The following is a 19,368-nucleotide window of genomic DNA, read 5'->3' on the forward strand; positions in this document are numbered from 1 at the left end:
CAATCTTCAAAAAGGTATCCCAAAAAAACCCCCAAACAACCATTAGTGTTGTAAACCTCATAACTAGGTATGAAAATAAACAACCATTTTCTTTTCATCTCTTTACAGATTCAGTCTGACCAAACAATTTAATCTTTTTTATTGGCATACAGAGCCCAATAATATTTGATTAAATGTGCCTGCCTTTTGGAAGGAAAGCTAAACTTGGGGTAGGCTTAATGGTCCTATAAAGAAAAATACTTTGAAAAGAGCCCCCAGAAAGCTGTATCATCACTGCACTTTAACAGAAATACCTTCTGCAGATTATCAGCCATGCACAACTCCATATTTTTTCCTTAATTTCTGCTGCTGGGTACCAGAATATCCTTCTTGGAGTGACAGGACTCTGAAGTCACTGAAGAAAAGGGGGGTTCCTTTTACAGAACTGTATGAGGAGGCATTATAGCTTAGAAACACATGGAAAAGAAAACACTTAAGAGTCCTCTCATCTGAATGGGATTTCACCACTTCTTCAGGGAAGGAGCAGAAGCACCAGGTAAGGGAATCACGGTCCAAAAGTCCTAACACAGAACAAAAAGGAAGCCTGAGAACCATACAGAATAAATGGGAACTTCCCAACATTTTTTCCTAACTTTTCACAGGCTCTGACAGCTGTACTAGACATGGGGAATGCATCTCAGCAAGAGACTCTCTAACAACTCATCGAAAGAAAAGCAACTTCAAGCCCTTGCCAGCCATAAAGAACAGGAAAGTTTTATCTCCTTCACTCAGAAAAGATGAGCTCCCACAGCAACAGGAGAGTGTTAGGCATGAGCATGTCTCCAATGAAGTGCTCATTCCTATGGAAGCAATGACCATCTGCTGAGTTTTGCTACTGCTTATCACATCCAACCACCAGCAATCTTAAAAAAACACCTCTAACAAGATGTTCTAGATGGTTTGAAAGTGTTTCCTGGACTTAATGGACTCAATAAAAATCATGGTACACTACAAAAGGGCAATTCATTACTCCTGGAAATGACTGTGACAAGATGATCTGTTCCTCCACTCCTACCAAGTAATAATTGTTCAAAGACAAATCCTTTCCTCTTTAAAGCTGATTTCCTAAGGAACTTCAACACAGTCCAATAAAAATTCTGCTTGTACTGTCATCCAAGAAAACAGGGCCACAACGCCACAATCACAAGCAAAATTGTTACAGCAAAGACTGCCAGTGAAGGGAGCAGAGACAGACACAGTGTCATGGAAGAGATAGCTCCTCAGAGGCTTCCAGGTATCTCAGAAAGAAAAAAATCACCCATTTTTGGAGTATCATGTGAAATCTTTGCTCATATCTCTATAGATTGAGGAAGTATTGTACTTTAATTTCTCCTTGCCAATGGAAGAATAATTGTCTTGATATCAGCACCTTCTTGCCCTCTGACACTGATAATTAGTTATTTTCTACTCCTGTTTGAAGAAGTTAGAGGTAAGGTTTATCTCCACCTTTGGCTCATGCAAGCACAAGAACATAAGCCTCAGTCACACTGCTCAGTTCTGCCTTAAAACAGCAAGTCCAGACCACAATTAACAATCATGGTTGATGATGATCCAGATGAAATGAATCCTTGCAATTTCTGAGATCAGGTGAAGGCACCAGATTCTGGATATTTTTCCTTCTTTTTCTCTTAATAGAAAGAATGCTTACATAAACACAGCACAACAAACAAAACCAGAAAAAGGAATGGATTGATTAGTCACACACTAAAAAAGGATTAGAACCAACCACCACAGAAGCAAGGTCTTGCCCAACAAAACTGGTCCCAAACCATAAAGGGTCACGAGTTCCCCACACTGCATATAAACATACTGAATTGAGAAAAATGGGATACTGAGCTGTACTTGAAGAAGGTTAGTCAAGAGATACACATCGCTTATGTCTAATGTAATTAGAAGATCTTGCTTTATAAGGTTATTTTAGGTATTTTTTTGCATTTGTACTTCATAGCTCATTCTTTCCCTTAGGATATTGCTACAGTCATCACCTAGAGAATTTCCATCCAGCCTTGATACAGATACAGCAGGACGGCAGCTACATTTTAAGCCCTTCAGTCAAGTTGGGCACGTTCACTATTAGGTAGATCAGCTGCCTCAACACTTTTATTACAGCTCTTTAAATCTTTTAAGCTGTACACATTAAGTGGTAAACACCAGGGAATCAGGAGGTGAAAAAACAAACTAACCTAAATTTTCCTTCAGTAGAAATTTCAGTTTCAGAAGAACAGATAAACTCACTGAAGTGCTTCTTTACTTTTCTTAAAAGCTTTCCTGAAGCATCAAGAAGAAAAAGCTAACACACAATCATGACTGATAATCCTATTAGGACAACAAACTGGGGGGTGGGGAGAGACTGGAAAAGGATACCAATCTTCAAATGCCGACTAAGAAAATGGCAAAAATAGAGAACACTGCTGCTTGGCACAAGAAAATTCAGAGAGCAAGTATTTGTTCCAAAATAGAAACACAAAATCTTTGTGTAAAACACTGAGCTCACATGCTCTCTTTACTAAGAGAAAAATAAGATGTATATAAAATAAAACTTTTTACAGAAACACAACACTTTTAAGCTTCATCTTATTCAACAAGAGATGGAGATCTGGAAGACATCAGTTTTCCTGTTTTACTTGGCCAGGCTTTTAAAATTATTTTCTTTTAAGTGTGCCTTCAAAGAAGCACCATTTTACCATTCATGCTGTCTTGAAACAGTCCTTTCACTACTCTTTTCCAGTGTACTCCTTGCTCAAGTCAACTTCACTTTGCTTCTTGCACATGTGTAATTGAGGCAGTCTGGGTCCCTCTCCAAGCTGGTGAATCCATTTGCAGCTGGCAACAGGCTAAGCCTGAAGTCCTTGAAATCTGGAATTTGTCTGAGTTCTGGCCTGTTCTTTACTAGAGGTGGGTTTGTTTAAAATAAATCAAGACCTCACAGAACCTCCCCCATCAGGCTCACACAGACTATGTCAGCAAATCCTTTGCTTTGGGGTAATTCTACTTCAGTTGGTTCACATAAAACTGAGTAGTGACTAGGAAAAATCTACTCCTAAGAACTTAGGTATTTGTAAGTTCACAAAAATAGGCCAGATAAATAGAATTCCTCACTCTTCCCACAAATTTCAAAGGAAAATAAAAGAAAGATAAGCTGACTCTTTCAGTGCAAACCAATCAGCTTCCACACAACAAAATTAGCTGTCTCCAGTCTCCAAAACAGTTATGTCAACTTTCAGCTGCTCTGACCTTCACTCGTAACAAAAGTATCTCTTCCTTAAAGCAGAAGCATCTCTTTACTGCAGAGATTGCTTTTTATGGTTTTTATTTAAAAAAAATTAAAATTAACTATACAGTACTCCACAGTGATGTGAGCATCTCTTCAGAGTACAGGCCACACACTTTCATGTCAGACAATGCAATTTTTTTCCACAATTACTAACACATCAATGAATTAACATTTACATGTTGATAAACTACAGTGAGAACAGCTACTGATGTATGAATAGATAAAATATCAGAGATAAAAATTGACCTTTTTCTACATATCAGAACATGGTGGGTTTGCCATCAAAATTTCATGAAGGAACTATACCAAAATAAGCCAGACGAGAGATAAGGCACAGGGCAGGAGGAGCAGCAGTCAAAACACTGCTCTAAGCTCACACCTGGAAAACAAAGAACTAAAAAGCAGTAACTGTATCAAACAGGGACACACAGCCCTGCCCCAGGACAGAAGCAGATACTGCCAGGCATATATATTCCCTGCCCTGATTTGCAATGGCCACCAACTTAGGCTCTTGCCCTTCCCTTTCACAGCTTGCATTAGCTTGGCTATCTATGTGAAATTTGATGTTTCCAGATCAGTTCCTCTGTATTTAAAAAACATTCGCTGCACGGCTGCTGACAGTGGTCCTTGACAAAAGGAGCAATTGCTACACCTCTCCCTTCAATTTCCAAGTGATCACATTGCTTTAGAAGATGGCGTTGTCTGGCAGCTAAATTGAGATCTTGCACACGAAAAATCATCTGCTTCCTTTCTGCAGGATTATGCTACTCTTTTCTAATTCACTCTGCTAAGATACTTTCCAACTTTTAGCTTCGAGGATGTCTTTTTCAACAATTGCTTTCATTTTTGATTACATGAGAAGAACTGCTTCAATTATCTCCTTTTCACAATATCACTGGTGACTGAAATGGGTAACTACAGACTCAAGAAAGCACATCCTTTAGTTCTGTCCCAGAAAAGGATCTACTGTGTTTCCTAAACACCTGTATGGAAAAAAACAAGTGCAATAAATAGAATACAGTAAATGGCATGTACATACTTTAGTAATTGCTCCTGTCTGTGCTGCGTTCAGCCCGGTGTGCCCAGCCATCTGTGGAGATACTTGGGTTAAAGTCTCTGCCAGCACACTGCCTGCATTCCCCTGCATGGCAGGGGCAGAATATTGCATTCCTGCTCCCCTTCCTCTTCCAGCTGCCCCAAGAGATCCATTCATTACCTGCCCTTGTCCTTGCTGAGGCTGATTCATTAAACTGTGACCAGAATTACTGTTGAGAAGACTCTGGTGTGTCTGACTGAAATTAGTATTCATACATATCCCAGGTCCAGTCTGCGATGTTGCAGGGCTGCTCGTCACCATTCCCACTTGTTTTTGTGCTTGAGAGTTCAGAGTTTGGGATGCAGGTGTGGTAGGTCCAGAGGTGCTGGCTGCTTGCTTGGCCAGGCCTGGAGCAGAGGAGTCCCCTGGGTTCAGCGGGCTCTTACCCATGGCACCCAGATTGCCGATGTTCGCGCTGTTTGGCTGCCCTTGCACCTGAGCACCGACTCCCTGCTGCACGGGGCTGCTCGAGTTCACATTGCCAATTCCTGGGTTTAAGGAAGAGCCACTGCTTCCCCTCAGAAGTTCAGAAAGTTGTTTGTGTTTGGAAGCCGCATCTGGAACGAGGTTCCCACTGCTATTTAAAAGGCCCAACTCGCCATTGGGGATCAGCTCATCAGGAAGATCATTTTCCAAATCAAACAAAGATCCGAAATCTACAAGTTAAAACAGAAACATGGGTGAGAAAACATGACAAATAAGTAGTTAAAATATTTATCTTCGCTACTTTGTACCAGTGTTAACAATGACCGGCATTTTAGATGCCTTTACCCGAGACTAAGAAGTGAGTGAGGGTCCCTGTTACACAAACTCCAGACTGTGCTTCCACAGCACAGTCATCACACACTGTGCACACACAACCACGCAGGGCACAGCAATGGCCAATAAACAGGTTTTCTGTCATGAATTTTGACAAAATGAAGCTTAAGTAAACTAAGGTGGCATGAATACAATGATCTAATCTATTGCTTAAATTTCTCTTGTTTTGGCTAAAAGATGAAGGCAGAAATAACAACAGATTTTTTTCCTATTGATTTACTCTCCCAAAAGAGCAATTACATCACTTTTCCAACCTCCTCTGTAATCCCAAGCCACCGCATCTCACCCAGCAATTCTACCTCAACCCTGTCATTTATGTGTGCACATGGACAAAGAACATCTTCCAGCACTGCTTCAAAACTTCAACAAATAACAACAACGATTTTCTCAGCAGTTTGAGCCCAGTCTCACATATAAAGACATTTAAGATCAGCTTCTAGTCATTGATTTGTACCATGATCTGCTACCTCAGAAGATCCCGAAAGGGACTCAGCATTTTCTCCTTGTAATGCCTCTTGAATCGAGTCACTGCTCGATTCCTGAACAGCTCAAATAATTCAAATTGCTCTCTAAGTGCCCAGCCCTCATTTATCATGCCCAATATTGACAGAGGTAATCCACACACTTTCCAGATGAGCAAAATAAATCAATCAAATCTTCATTAAGCCACTTGAAGGAACAGCTCTGCCTGGCTGCAACATCCAGACTAATAAAAAAGTGGTGGGGCTTTTTTTTTTCCCTCTTTAAAGGACCAACTCAGATTCACTAAAATATTTATTGCACATTATAAGTAGCATCTGCGTAACAAGGTTATTTTAATATGTAACTAAACAATAGAATGTTACTTCACTGTATATGGGTACTTCCATGTGAAAATAAAAGTTACATATTTGAAGACATAAGGACAGGAATATATTTATAAACACCTAAGCAGACCAGCCTCAATACACCAGAGTAGCTGCTCAAACATGCAACACATCTTGGAATAATTTTCCAATTCAAGGATGTGAACTAAAACCATCACTTCTCACTGCAACATAAATGTGCGAAAACATTATTTTGCCCCCCAAGCCAGCCCTGACAAACCCCAGTCCTTCACACTGCGCAACAAAACACATTTTTTCCAGGTTAGAGCAAAGAAGAGTTATTTACTTAAGAAGGACATTCTAAAGGCTTCATTGTTTTAAAGTTTAATTCACTCTTCAACCACAAAAAGTTGGTACAAGATCCAGGCTGCAAAAATTATGTAAGATGGTACATTGAAAAGAAGCAACAAACCTCAAGCAACACAAACTGTATCACAAAGCACAGATGCATCACCAAGCCATCTCAGCACACTTTAGTGTCATGCATTTTATCGGCATGTGCATTTCCAATTCAACCTAACTGAAGAAAAATTAATAAAAATGGTCAGACTTGCAAGGCCTAGTGAATTACATAAACAGGCACAGTAAACAAAGACAAAAATATGGCTAATCCTGGCTAATAATTCAGGCTGTTTTGAGGTGCTCAAAGCACCACATCCTTCAGGGACCATCATCACCTACTGGAGTCAATAATCCTTCCAGGATTGCATGATGTCGGCTGTGACAAATACACCCTGCTCAGAACAGAGCCCCTGTCCCTTCCAAGCAGGCAAGGAACAAGCCAACATTTCATTTAGCAAGATTTATTAAATCTTGCTAAATGAAAGTAAGAGAAATTAAAAATATCTCTTACTTGCTGCCTTTCCTTTCAGGCCTTTAGTTCATCTTTCCTGCTTGTCTCCTAGAAAAATTCCTGCTGTACCTTTGACTCCATGATTGCTTCATCCTCCTCCACTTTCCCACACATCTTGACACTGACCATGCTGCAGTCTGCCACTTCCTATACATTTTGGTTCTACTTTCCCTCTTCCAAGATTTCCCTATTTCAGCTGGAATGCTGGGAGCCTCTGCCACTGGCTGCAGCTGAAGCCTGACCAAAGCCATCTGCCCGTGCATCACCAGGGGTGGCACATGGAGCCGAGGCTGAGGCTTCACCTCAAACTCCTCTCACCACCCCAGCTCTCCCCAAGTTCAAGGTTTACAGTTCTCATTCACACAACTTTTGTAAATCCCACAAAAAGGTGTTCTTCCAAGCTTCTGCACCAAAATTGTTTCTATTTCATGGACAACAGATGTGTGGGTGCAGAGATAGGAGCAGAGAAGAAGAGACAAAATGTGAAAGGGGAAGATGTTGCTGTGGCTTAAAGAGTAGTTTTTTCCAGCTGTATTTCAAAATTGGATGCTGGAGTATAAATGCTCGATTTGGTTTTTTGCTTGGCTGGCTGGACTCTCTCAGTCTTGCCAGTGCCAAGAAGTGGAAATGTTTTTGCAGTTTACAAAAAAGAGTGAAGAAAGCATTTGGGAATATTGCCACTTAAAACCTGAAATAATCTACCACTCCTAAGCTCCTGTAAGAAGGCCGTACATTAAGGTTAGACATGGAAAATGTACTGCTCTGCCAGCAGGAAAATAAAAAACAGGTAAACAACTTAACACAATGGTCCTGTAAAAATTCACCAAGAATTCAATTGTTCAGGCAATGATTAATCATCTTCTTTTATATTTCATCAGAGTCATGCACATTAAAAACAGCAACACAAGACACATTTTACAACGGTTATAAAATACAACAGAAAACAAAAATCTACTTGAGCATGTCTGCAACAAATCCATAAAGATAAGAGATTGTCTTGGCAGTTATAAAAAGAATAAGTATATTTACACACATATAAAAATCTGCCATAATAAGAACATGGCCCATTTCTACTGACAGAGAAATGAAAAGCAACTGCAGTCCCTCCATCCTCACAAGAAGAACAGAATTGATCCCATTCTCAATGCTTCAACTGTTTCTCAAAGGCAGCTACCAGGAGGCTGAAAACCAAGGGATGCCTTTTCTGTTTCATGCAGTTACCTGAAGCAATGGTCAGAGAACACCTTTGCTGAGAAGTCCCACCAAGCTTTAACCTACTCCATCCTCAAAGCTGCCATGCACCCAGCACACATCAGAGCAGGAAAAGTGGCCTGGATTTTAAATGAGAACAGATTCCCTAAACCCAAAAGGCACATACCTCTAACTCAGTGCTCATAAAGCAGCAGAGCTGACTAAGGCTGCGGAGATTCACCTCTCGTGTCTTGTCTCCAACACGGCACTTCTGATCCTCAACCTCATACCTTTCATTACCTCTGTCACATAAACCCAAACGTCCTCTTAACAGCAGAGCACCAAAAAACCAGAGATTACGTTTTCTGGAAGGCACAGAAAAGCACTAGGCAAGTACCACACCCCCACTCTTTCCAAAAGGCTCCTTCTCCTATTTGAGCATTCTGTGTTCCTCAAGCAGCTATTTTCACACATAGAAGATAACCACACTTGAGACAGTTTCTCTCCTAATTTCAGTCTTATGAGCTTAAATGTCACATTTTTCTGCCTTCCTGGACAACACTTTCAGCAACCAGAATTAAAAAAAAAAAAAACCATGTTCTGTTTCCTTCAAGGCCTTCTCAGAAGAAAAAAAACACCCCAAAACTCTGCTGCATCCTGAAGGCAGAACATTCTCATCTGTACAACTGCTTGCGATGTTACTGGGAGACTTTCCTAATATACATATTCAATCAATTAACTTGTTTCAATGTCACCATTTTTTCCCCTTTAGCTCAGCCTGGAGAGGTGACAAACATTCTAAGGTGTTTCATTATGCGTCTTATTATCTCAAATGTATCTCACAGCAAGCAGGAGAAGAACTATCAAATTCAGTTTTATTTTTTACCGCATAATCTTTGCTTGAGACGTGACTGGGAGTTTCTCCTGTCACAAACTGACTGCTCGTGGCACAGAGCAGACACTGAAGTCCAGCACACAAGCAGTATTTTCACCGTGCCTTTCATGCCAACATAGCTGTTACATTTCAGTGAGCCCAATTTTGTTTTGTAAGACTTCTTTCAATCACGTCAGACCCCAGCAGACAAAGCCTCAACAGTTCAGAGTTCCAGCCATTCCCTAAAATTCACTGTCAGGTAGCTCCCCTCAATAGCCACACTGTGTGGCACAGTCAGCAATTACCACATCCATTCCAACTTCCTTTCGAGGTTTGAGGATTCCGTAATTTGTTTCACAAAAGACAATTATTGCATTTAATGTTTTAGAACAATTAAACAACGCGTTCATGGAAAATCTAAAATTTCCAGAAAGGAAACTTCAGATTTGTGTCTTTCCCTAAAAAGACACGGAAAGCTTGGGAACTGACATGCATCTGACCTTGACTTTCAGCAGAGCAGCATCTTTTCTTCTGAACACCGTGTTTAACAACCAGGTTGAGAATGATGGTGACAAGGGACCTGGCTGGGTCAAGGAAACCCTGATGGCTGGGGGGAGGGTGATGAGACGGAGTAAGAGAAACAGCATGGAGGATGTGGATGAGTCTCAACAATTTATGGCTTGAATAATAAGAGATTTGAATATTTAACTAAATTTCTATCTGCCTGATTGTTTAAACTACTTTCACTTGGGATGAGAAAGGAATACAGTCTGGGTCACTCATTTCTAAGTCACTGGAGTGGTCAAAACTCAAATGTGTTGATATGAACCTCACCTTTTGGAATCCTTGGGGGTTATCTTACCTCACCTTTTGGAATCCTTGGGGATCCTTGGAATCCTGGGACTTATCTTAGAAAATTCACTGGAATCATCATCACAGCTCTCTCTTGTTGACAGGCCTAAAGTCACTCAGGTTGGAAGGGACATCAGGCCTGACTGTAGCCCAGTCCTTCACCTCCCCTCAAAGGGCACATGCTCCAGCCCCCAAACTCCTGAGCAGTCCTTTCCTGAACTCACTCCAGCTCCTCCATGTGATGGAGAGAAGGCTGAACAGTCTGTAGCTGACTATATTGTCTTTTAACCCTCTTTGAAAATGGATTTAACACTTGCCTTCACTTGCTTTCCTGTGGCTAGGATTTTAGAGACAGCTCCTAATACCGTCCCCAGTTCACTTCAGCAACTAAGTGACTTTTCAAAACTGAAGCTTACATGTTATAGAAACAAATCATGAAACTAATGAAAAAAAAAAAAAAAATCAGTTCTCTTCTAATCTCTACTGCAGCACTACCTGTATTCCTGACTCAGCTCCTGACACCAGCTGACACATGAGCCAGGATGGGGAAAATGCACATATTCACATTCTTTGTACCACCACTAAGGTGTGATAACAACTACCACCTGACACAGGAAAAGCCACCTGCCCTGCCTTGTCCTTCTGCTCACCTCCATGAAAAGGAGTAGTATAAACTGAGATCCTTCCTTGGTCACACCAGGTTTAGTCCCCAGCCTCTCTTTCCACTTCCATGTTTTGTATCACAATGTCATAACCTCAAGGTTCTCTCTGCTCTACTTGTCCAAGTTGGCTCCACCATCTACCTCTCCTTTGCTGAGCTCATAGTGACAACACAACCTGTGTTAAAAATCTAGAAAAACCTGAGACACTGGTTTATTTCAGAAATAATTGGTGGGTTTAGGGATTATTCTACCCTTTCATAAAAATAAATCACATATTACTTGAATGTTTCCCTGTCAATTACAAAGTAGTATATGAGAGCACGTTAAATGGCCCTTGCACCTGGCACTAAGTCTTATATAAAGAAGCAAATGGGAAAAATATCCAGATAAGAGGTTAGTCTCTAATCTCCTCCCGAAGGCCAGAGGTGAATAATGCCAAGGTAACCCCAAAATGCATGGCAAAAGCAACCCAACAAGAGTGCTCACTCTGGTCTGCTCTTAGAAGCACCAGATGGCAAATGATGGATTGCCTTTGCCTTCCTCTGCCCTTCTCAAAAAACATTTTTCCTCTTAATTGTTTCCCAAGGTTCTTCACTATTTTGACACAGTTGCCATGTCTGCTCTTGTGAATAAATCTAAAGCCCACCCAGCAGCATCCATAAGAGACACGTGGCTACTGTGCCAGTGCACATGGCTACCAGGCAAACTCTCTTACAGCCCAGAAGGATTCAGTAAATTTATTTACCATAAGAAGAGAAACTCGGACAGAAGGAAGAGGAGGCGATCTGCCTATGGGCTGTGAGGCACCACACTGGGAACATCAGCTTCTCATTCACAAGATCATCCTGATGAAGATTAAATACTTTAAGGTTCTTGGAGCACATGAACATGAACGAATGTGAGACTGCCTTCTCATCCTATCACAAACACACACATCGTGCCTCTTGCCCAAATTTAACACCTGACAAAACATTTAAGTTCTGAATGACCCTTTTAAAAGGAATCATCTGAGAGTCTGGTAATTAATACTGGGCACTTGCTTAAGTCAGCATGAGATGCACAGTCTGTACCGAGCCAATGTCTGCTTGTGCCTGTCTTGAACTGGCTCCCACAGCTGCCAGACCCACAGCTTCCCTTAAGGCTGTGCCACCCTCACTGCCCACCTGGAAAGGGAACTGGCACATAACACACAAGGACATGAATTATTTTGACAAACAAACTAACTGTGACATTCTCTGGCCAGAGACTTCTTAGTGAATGTACTGTCAGCACAGGTGGCTCAGGTAGTTTGAAGTGTTCAGTTCCTCATGCTCCCCACAATGACTGACAGTGTCAGTGGTGAGAACTCGAGCTCAGTTCTGGTTCAGGAGCTCCCTTCAGCTACACAAGTCCTTCTATGAAAATTCCCACGTTAACACAGCTTCTCCAACAGAACCACAGAACAGGCCTACTCTGAGAAGAGTGAAATATATAAAGTAATATTATGAAACAAGGAAAAAAACCTAAGCAACATTACTATAAAACAGTCAAGTCTGGGGTCTCCTCTGTGATGTATAGAAGCTGTAAAAAGTACAAATTCCATTCTTTTTAATGCTATTTTTCCCTCCATATTTCTGATACTAAATTTAAGGAAACTGTCTTCTGCTTGGCAACTCAAATTCAGCTGTGCAAGAACATATAACCTAAAACAAACCAAACATACACGAGGAAGCAACAGCAGACGGGCACTTAGAACTAACAATTTTTGTATATTTATGTCTAAAAAAGCTTCCCACCGTAACTGACAATATAAAAAAACCCACTGTCTCATGAATCTTTTATTTTAAAGCACCGATTTTACCAGGATGAGGCTGTTTTGAACCATTCTCATTAATACTTTCCTTTAGGGAGTTTATGATCTTAGGAAAAGACTTCACAGCAATTCCAAACCAGACTCATACTCAGTACTTAACTCAAGCCACTTGGTAATTTCCCCATCTCTTTTCTCCTTGAGATGACACACTACACGTGAGATGACACAGAAGTGATGTCATCCACACCCACTAACCCAGCTACCGAGGTACCCGTGGTGGCAAAGCTGGGCAGAGCAAGAGAGCAGCTCGTGCTCTCCTGGTGACACACGCACAGACAGGGGCTGCAATCCAATACCCCATTTTACTTCTCACTCTGCAGCAGAAGGTCTCCAGCTCTGATTCCTCTCTCTGCCATGTCCAGCTGCAGCAGGAAAATGACTTGTGCCCAGGAGACTGGAAGGAACAGTCATCGAGGGAAGAACGACTCCTTTTCCTAATGCTGTGTTCCCAAGGAGGCTTCCACAGCACTAAAGGTGACCAGCAGGGAAGCTGGGGATTATTTTACAGACTTACAGATGTATAAATAAAAATATATCCACACACAAACTGCAAACCAAAGATACTGCAATTATCCAGTGTCACAAATAACATATATATAACAAATAGCAAATAAGAAAGCAGGGGAGGAAGAATATGTTAAGAGATTTTGATTACGAGTTATAATTACCAGTGCTAATAGAAGTTGCAGTTTTCTTTTAATTCACACTTATGATTCTGCAAAATACTTAATAGTATTTGTTGAAGCATCTTTATTAAAGAGTTTTCCAAATAAACAGTTTAGGTTCTCTCTGTATCTTAGACATCTGAGAAGACAGATGGAAAACACAACATATGTTAAAAGGAAGATTTACAAAGCAAAAATTCTTGAAAGTGTAAACCAAATTAGGGTGGAAGTGTCAGATTTCTAAGTTATCACTCATGTTTTTTCACTGTATAAGAACAAACCTAGAATTTTTCAAATTCGGTTTTTCAACTACCCCTTCCATCCTGATTTCATATTAACCTGCAGTATTTTGTTAATAGGGTGAGGGTTTTTTTTTTATGTTCTTCTCTCTTAGCTGCAGGTATAATAAAAAAGCACAGCATGTTGCTGTAGAATAATTAATAGCACTGGACAATCACTCCAAGGAATGTCCAGCCAAAACAGAAAGTGAATAATCTGCAGTAGAAAACTGGGAATCATTTCACAAACTACCAAGAAATCTCTGGAGTACAGCAAAGACACAGCTTTTCTTCCTGCTGGCTGGGCTTCTCCAGGAGCTCTATGGCACAGCACAAGACAGTATTTTCCTAGTTAACTTTAAGTCATTGGAGGGAGAATAAGTTTGAAGTCCCCAGTACATGTGCAATTATCAAAGTATGAATTTCAAAAAATACAGGAAGGGGCAAAATGGTAGGACTGTGGACTGTCACATATGATCAAGCCAGCAGATCATCTGCTCAACTTTTCATCTCACACAGACATGAGTGTCAAACTCCTTGGAAAAACCTGTAAAAGCCCACAAACATTGAGAGAATACACTATATCAGCAGTGCCTCAGGAACTGGCAAGAATTAGCTGAGCTAGAGTCTCTAAATGAGCCCATTTCTAATCTCGCAAATCTCCTCTCCCAGATGACAAACACTGGCTTCAAGTTATGCAGGTCAGTCACTTCAGTTGAAAAAAACCTAAGATTTTGTATCAAACTTCTAGCTCAAAGTAAACATCTTGCTTGGCATCATCCTCTCCCATCCACCACCCCCACGGTTCCATGAGTCTTAAACAATATAACCATGAAGTATTCCACAAGAAACAATATAGCCATGAAATATCCCCCCTCATTTTCCCATCCCAGATAGTAAGGGCACAAGTATCACAAAACAAACAAACAATAAAGACATTCCTGTGGAATAATTACAACTATACACACTCCTTCACCTACAGTTTTTCAGAAAATGAACTTCTTCCCTAAATTTTCTGCCTATAAATGAGAGTGTGTTCACTTAATGAAATTATCCTTTTCCTTGTTCCAGGGAGAGAATAAAGAAGCACGTGTGTAACTGCGATTCTTACTGCTACAGCACACACAGGACACTCAAGTTTTGCAGATATCACACAAAACAAGAGCAGACCGATTACACAGGCTTCCATGAAGCTTTCCAGCCACGAAGGAATGAACTTTTTAAAACATCCATACTAATGCTTCCGCGTGCCCAAACAAAATCTGGGTTTAGATCAACGAGACATCACTCCATCTGAAGTCTCTGCTAAGAATGTGAACACAAGCTCAGAAAACCTTGCTGTCTTTCCTTAAGCTACTTTGCTTTTGTCCACCTCTTTTCAAACTAAAACCTAAATGCACTGCAATACACCTATCTGGTTTTTGGCAGGAGAGCAGGATCAAATCAGGCTGAGCATCAACACGAACTCCCTTCTGCGAAGTTCTGTGGCTTCTCTGGGAGTCAGCCAGAGATCTACTTATCTCGGCACGTAGGGAGGCACGTGCAACAGGGCCAGCCTTTCCCCCGTGTAAAATCCGGGCCCGGGATGCCAACACACAGGCCAGGAAGAGAACAGGAGTTATTGGGGAGCTTGGCCCGCAGCTTTTGCAGCAGCAGCCATGCGGCTTAATCTGTGCAGGATCAGAAGTTACGGAAGAAACAAGAATTAAAAATCAACAAAATCCCCTTCACAAGGAAGTGTGAAGTGAAAACCTAGCTCTAATGGACTTTGAAAGCTGCTCATCTCACCTTCTTCCCAACTTCACCTGCTTTAGGAATTTTTAACTCCTGACGCCGTCAGGGACACCCTCTGCTCTGGCCCAGATTACGCTGTGTTGTTTCTGGAACTGGCGCGGCACCACAGCAGCAGAAGCTGCAGGGAACACAACGAACGCAGACAGAAGCATGACTTTAGTGAAACCCAGACCCTCACCGAGCTACCTGCAGAAGGGACCACAGTCCAGGGGTCCCCGAACACCTCCAGCTGTGCTGCTGCTCCATTCAGGCACGTTTTTCCCAACCAGCCCCAGACCAGCTCGAGAATGCTGCCAGGTCTCTGTATATTCTGCTGAAGGGCCAATGCCAGCAATGTACAAAACAATCACAATGCTCAGCATTGAAATAACACACTGCCATAAGCAAACTTACTGTAATTCTACTTTTTGTAGGAGTCCCTTGTTTATTCTGTGGCGCTGGATGAGAACATCTCACAACAGCCACAGAAGAGACAAATGTTTAGGTATGAAAATGCCTGTGTATCCAATAAAGCAGTAATTAGACAAAAGCACTACTCCTACCTGGCTAGACAAGGAAAAATCTTTCCCACGGACATTTTACCACAGGAGTCTTCTCATTCAACATGGCACAGCAATGGCAAGTGAAGTTAACAGCCAGGAGTCTTAACCTTCCTTATTGATACAAAGAGCAGCAAGGCAACTGCGAAATGAGACTCTCGTGAAACTTAACGATGGTCACAGCACCCATTTCTGTTATCCTTTCATCTCTGCACCCTTCTGCAAGACCAGACACTGTATTTAACTGCTTAGGTTTAACAGAAAAGGCCGTATTTTCAGAAGGTAAGCAGACCAATTTCAATGGCACAAACTTTGCCCCGGTAAGCTGAGGAGCTATTTTTATCAGAAAGATTAAAGGTAGCTAAAACTTACCTTGACAAAAGGAGTTGCTTAACATCACCGCATCAAAGCATCAAGAAAATATAAACAAGGAGGAGAGCAGTTGCTTTCTGCCCAATGTTCAGGTCTGCCATCAGAGCCTCGGGTGTGAGCATTTGCAAGCTTGAGCCGAACTGCTCAGCCAGGCCCAACGCAGAGGCTGTGAAAGCACGTCCCCCTCATCCCCCTCACGGCAGCCACAGCACCCACCAGTGTGGGGCTACCACTGCAATTACAATAATTCTGTTCAACTCACTGCTCAGCCAGGGCAAAAGCCTCAGACCCATCTCCCCAGGCTCCCTCAATCACAAAGGCTACTTTCCAGGTTGCAACAGAACTTTTCCATTTAAGCCCCAGCAGCAGGGAGCAGCCTGGTTTAGTTCCAGGAGCAGGCATTTGACAGCAATCACTACTCAAACTATTTGTATCGCCTGCCACAATGCACGGAAACCTTCAGCGATCCTTCAACAAGCAGCATTAACTGCTGGCAACAAACCTAGAATTGCTTTTCCTAAAAACAACCCTCTCTTTAAGTGCACAAAGATTACCCACACCCTTGGCAGAGAGGTACTTTTGCCTATGGAACACCAGGACGATGACAGAACTCCTTGGACACACTTGTCCAGAATACAACTTGGGGTTTGCCATCCCAGTGCCCCCAGGCCCCCTGAGCCCTGCAGAACTTTCTGCAGATGCTGGAGTTCACACATCCAGCACCACACAGAGCTCCCCGAGACACACGAGAACTTGCTGAACAGGACGTAATTAAGACTGAAGCATTCCAGAACAGCCCAAGTGAACTTCAAAAAAGAACGAAGAAAGAAAAAAAAAACCAACCAAGCCAAGACACTGGCTACCAGGAGAGTCTAAAATTTCTCGCTGAAGCATTAAAGAACTATAAACTGTATTTGTCCTGAGTTACAAAGAGCATTTCGCAGCAACTTGTGTATCAGCCTTCCATATATTCCAGTGCTTCCACACAAGGGGGTTCAATCACAAGACCTCACTTAGATATTCCCTGACAATTCTTATTCGATACTGTTTCTTTCCCGCTTGCTTCATTTATTTGCAGGCTGAGAAAAAAGGTTTCCATAAAAAACCCCTAAAGGACCAAAGCATCTGTAAAGTGTTGCCAAATATAGATTGAGCAAGACGAAAAAACCCACAGAATTTATCAGCTCAATTATAGTAATATTTTTTTTCAGTCTATGAAAACACAGCAGGCACAGCATGATTAACTTATCACTATCCCTTCCACAAGATTCATTAATCTCTGAAAGCAGAAATTAAAGTGCAACAGACTTCGAGTTCTTCTGAAACCACTCTTTCAGGGACTGAAACAGTCGGAACACCGGTAGAGGCCGGTCCAGGCACACATGCTCTTATGCACACGTGTGTATTTACAACGGGCACACACCGGCTGGAAACACGACATTTTTATCTGTTTTATTATCTACAAACCCATCACAATTGAAGAAAAAGGCACGCCAGAGACACTACATGACACAGACAAGTCGCAATGACTGCCAGGATGCTGGGCATTTCAGCATACGAGCAAACCCCACAACTTCAATTATTATCGGCAGATCGTTTGGGGTTTAAAGGAAAAATGCTTGAAACAGTTTAAGCCAAATACCCGAAAACCTCGGTCACAGGCTGGAAGGTAAAAAAAAGCACAAAGTATTAACTGGAGGATAGAATTAGATGTTCTTCAAGGTTCTTTCCAACCCATATCATTCTATGACTAAGAAACTATTAAGGAGTTTTTATTCCGTAGTGTGTCACACACAGGGGGACAGAGAAAAAGCCTGTATAGGGCTATTAGCTGTGGGTAATCTGTGGGGTTTAAGGAGTAGACAGAAACTTAACTACCCTTCCAAGCTGAAGGAGGGTAGATTTAGATTCTGTATCGGGAAGTAATTCCTTCCTTTGACGACAGTGAGGCCCTCCGCACAGGCTGCTGAGAGAAGCGGCATCTGCCCCATCCCTAGAAGTGTCCAACGCCAGGCTGGACGGAGCTTGGAGCAACCTGGGATAGTGGAAGGTGTCCCTGCCCATGACAGAAGATAGAACAAGACGGGTTTTAAAGTCCCTTCCTACCCGAACCATTCCACGATTGTACAACAAGCAGGACGGTCGCTTCCCTACCCGCACTCCGCTCACCTGTCCACCCCCATCACCCAAACCGAGGCATTAAAAACGAAGATGATGGAGGAAAAGAAGGGAAACCTAACTCAGAAAACGTCTCTTTCCAACCGCTATTTATAGCCGGGACGGTACTTGGCGTACGGGTCCCGCCCGGTAACTTCGACTGCAGGAGGCCCAACCCACCCCCGCCAGGAACCGCGGCAGGGCGGGCGGTCCCCAGGCCCCCCCTCCGGCGGGGCGGTAGGGGCGGGGGGGTGTGTGGGGGAGAACCGCCGTGGAGCCCCACCCGAGCCACCCCCGCGGCCTTACCTGTGCTATCGCTGGCGGAGAAGCCCGGCGAGTTGAGCTTGGCTCGCTTGGGGTTGGGCGGCCCGTCGAGTAAGTTCTCCGCCATGGTGGCCGGAGCGGCGGAGCCGGTGATCGTTGTCGGGGGGTGCTCGGGGGGGGCCGAGCTCGCTGTCCCCGCTCCTCCGCCGCACGGGAACCCAACAGCGCCGCTCAGTGCCCGGCCGGCCGCCCCCGCTCCCCCATGCCGGGCCGCCGCAGGCCGCAGGGAGGAGGGCTCGGGGCGGGGAGCGAAGGGCCCAGCGCCCCCTCCCTGCCGGCCGCGCTCCTCCCGGGCGCTCCCCCCGCCGCGGTGCCCGGATGGCGGCTCAGGCCGTCACTCGGGGCGCATTCCGCCCCCCCACACGCTCCCCTCGCCTCGCCCCGTCCCCTCCCCTCCGCGGCGGCGGCTTCGCCCCGGCCCCCGCCCGCCGCCCGCCCGCGGCCGAGGTAGGGGAGGGAGGAGGGGGGGGGAGGAGAAGAGAAGGGAGCGGGAGGGGGGGGGGGGGCAAAAATTTAAAAAAAGGAAAAAAAATCACCAAAGAGCGGAAAAACGCGCCGACCCCCCAAAAACGCCCCAAAACAATGAGCGCGGCGCGGCGGCGGCGGCGGCTCCCGGTGGCGGCGGCGGCGGTCGGTTGGCTCCGGGCGGCTGCGCCCCGCTGGCTCGAGCCCCCTGTGCGCGTCGGCGGCGCTCGGCGCGGCTGCCCCGTGCGGCGGCGGGGCGGCCCCGCTGCCCCGGCCCGGCCCGGCCCGGCCCGCTCCGCCCGCGCCGCGCTCCGGCTCCGCGACAAGATGGCGGCTGTTGATTCCTCAATTAAAAAAAAAAGTTTTTTTTTCTCTTCTCTTTTCCAGAGCCCTCGG

The 19,368-nt window shown here is 43.8% G+C and overlaps 1 protein-coding gene across 5 annotated transcripts in view; it reads right to left on the reverse strand.

Annotated features, from left to right (window-relative positions):
• CREBBP (CREB binding protein) overlaps positions 1-18,773 on the reverse strand; it is a 95,134-nt gene extending 76,361 nt beyond the window's left edge. For 2 of the 5 annotated variants that reach the window (XM_030285220.4, XM_030285219.4), the window contains exons 1-2: positions 18,490-18,721; positions 4,353-5,065 (exon numbers count right to left, since the gene is read on the reverse strand). In XM_030285220.4, coding sequence (XP_030141080.1) covers positions 4,353-5,065; positions 18,490-18,574 — 798 coding nt within the window. In that variant the 5' untranslated portion in view covers positions 18,575-18,721. Of the gene's footprint in view, positions 1-4,352; positions 5,066-18,489 lie in introns of all 5 variants that reach the window. The other 3 variants (XM_030285221.4, XM_030285218.4, XM_030285222.4) reach the window with 3 other exon arrangements.
• Between the last annotated feature and the right edge of the window lie 595 nt (positions 18,774-19,368).

Source organism: Taeniopygia guttata, chromosome 14, assembly GCF_048771995.1.
Source record: "Taeniopygia guttata chromosome 14, bTaeGut7.mat, whole genome shotgun sequence".
Taxonomy (NCBI): Eukaryota; Metazoa; Chordata; class Aves; order Passeriformes; family Estrildidae; genus Taeniopygia; species Taeniopygia guttata.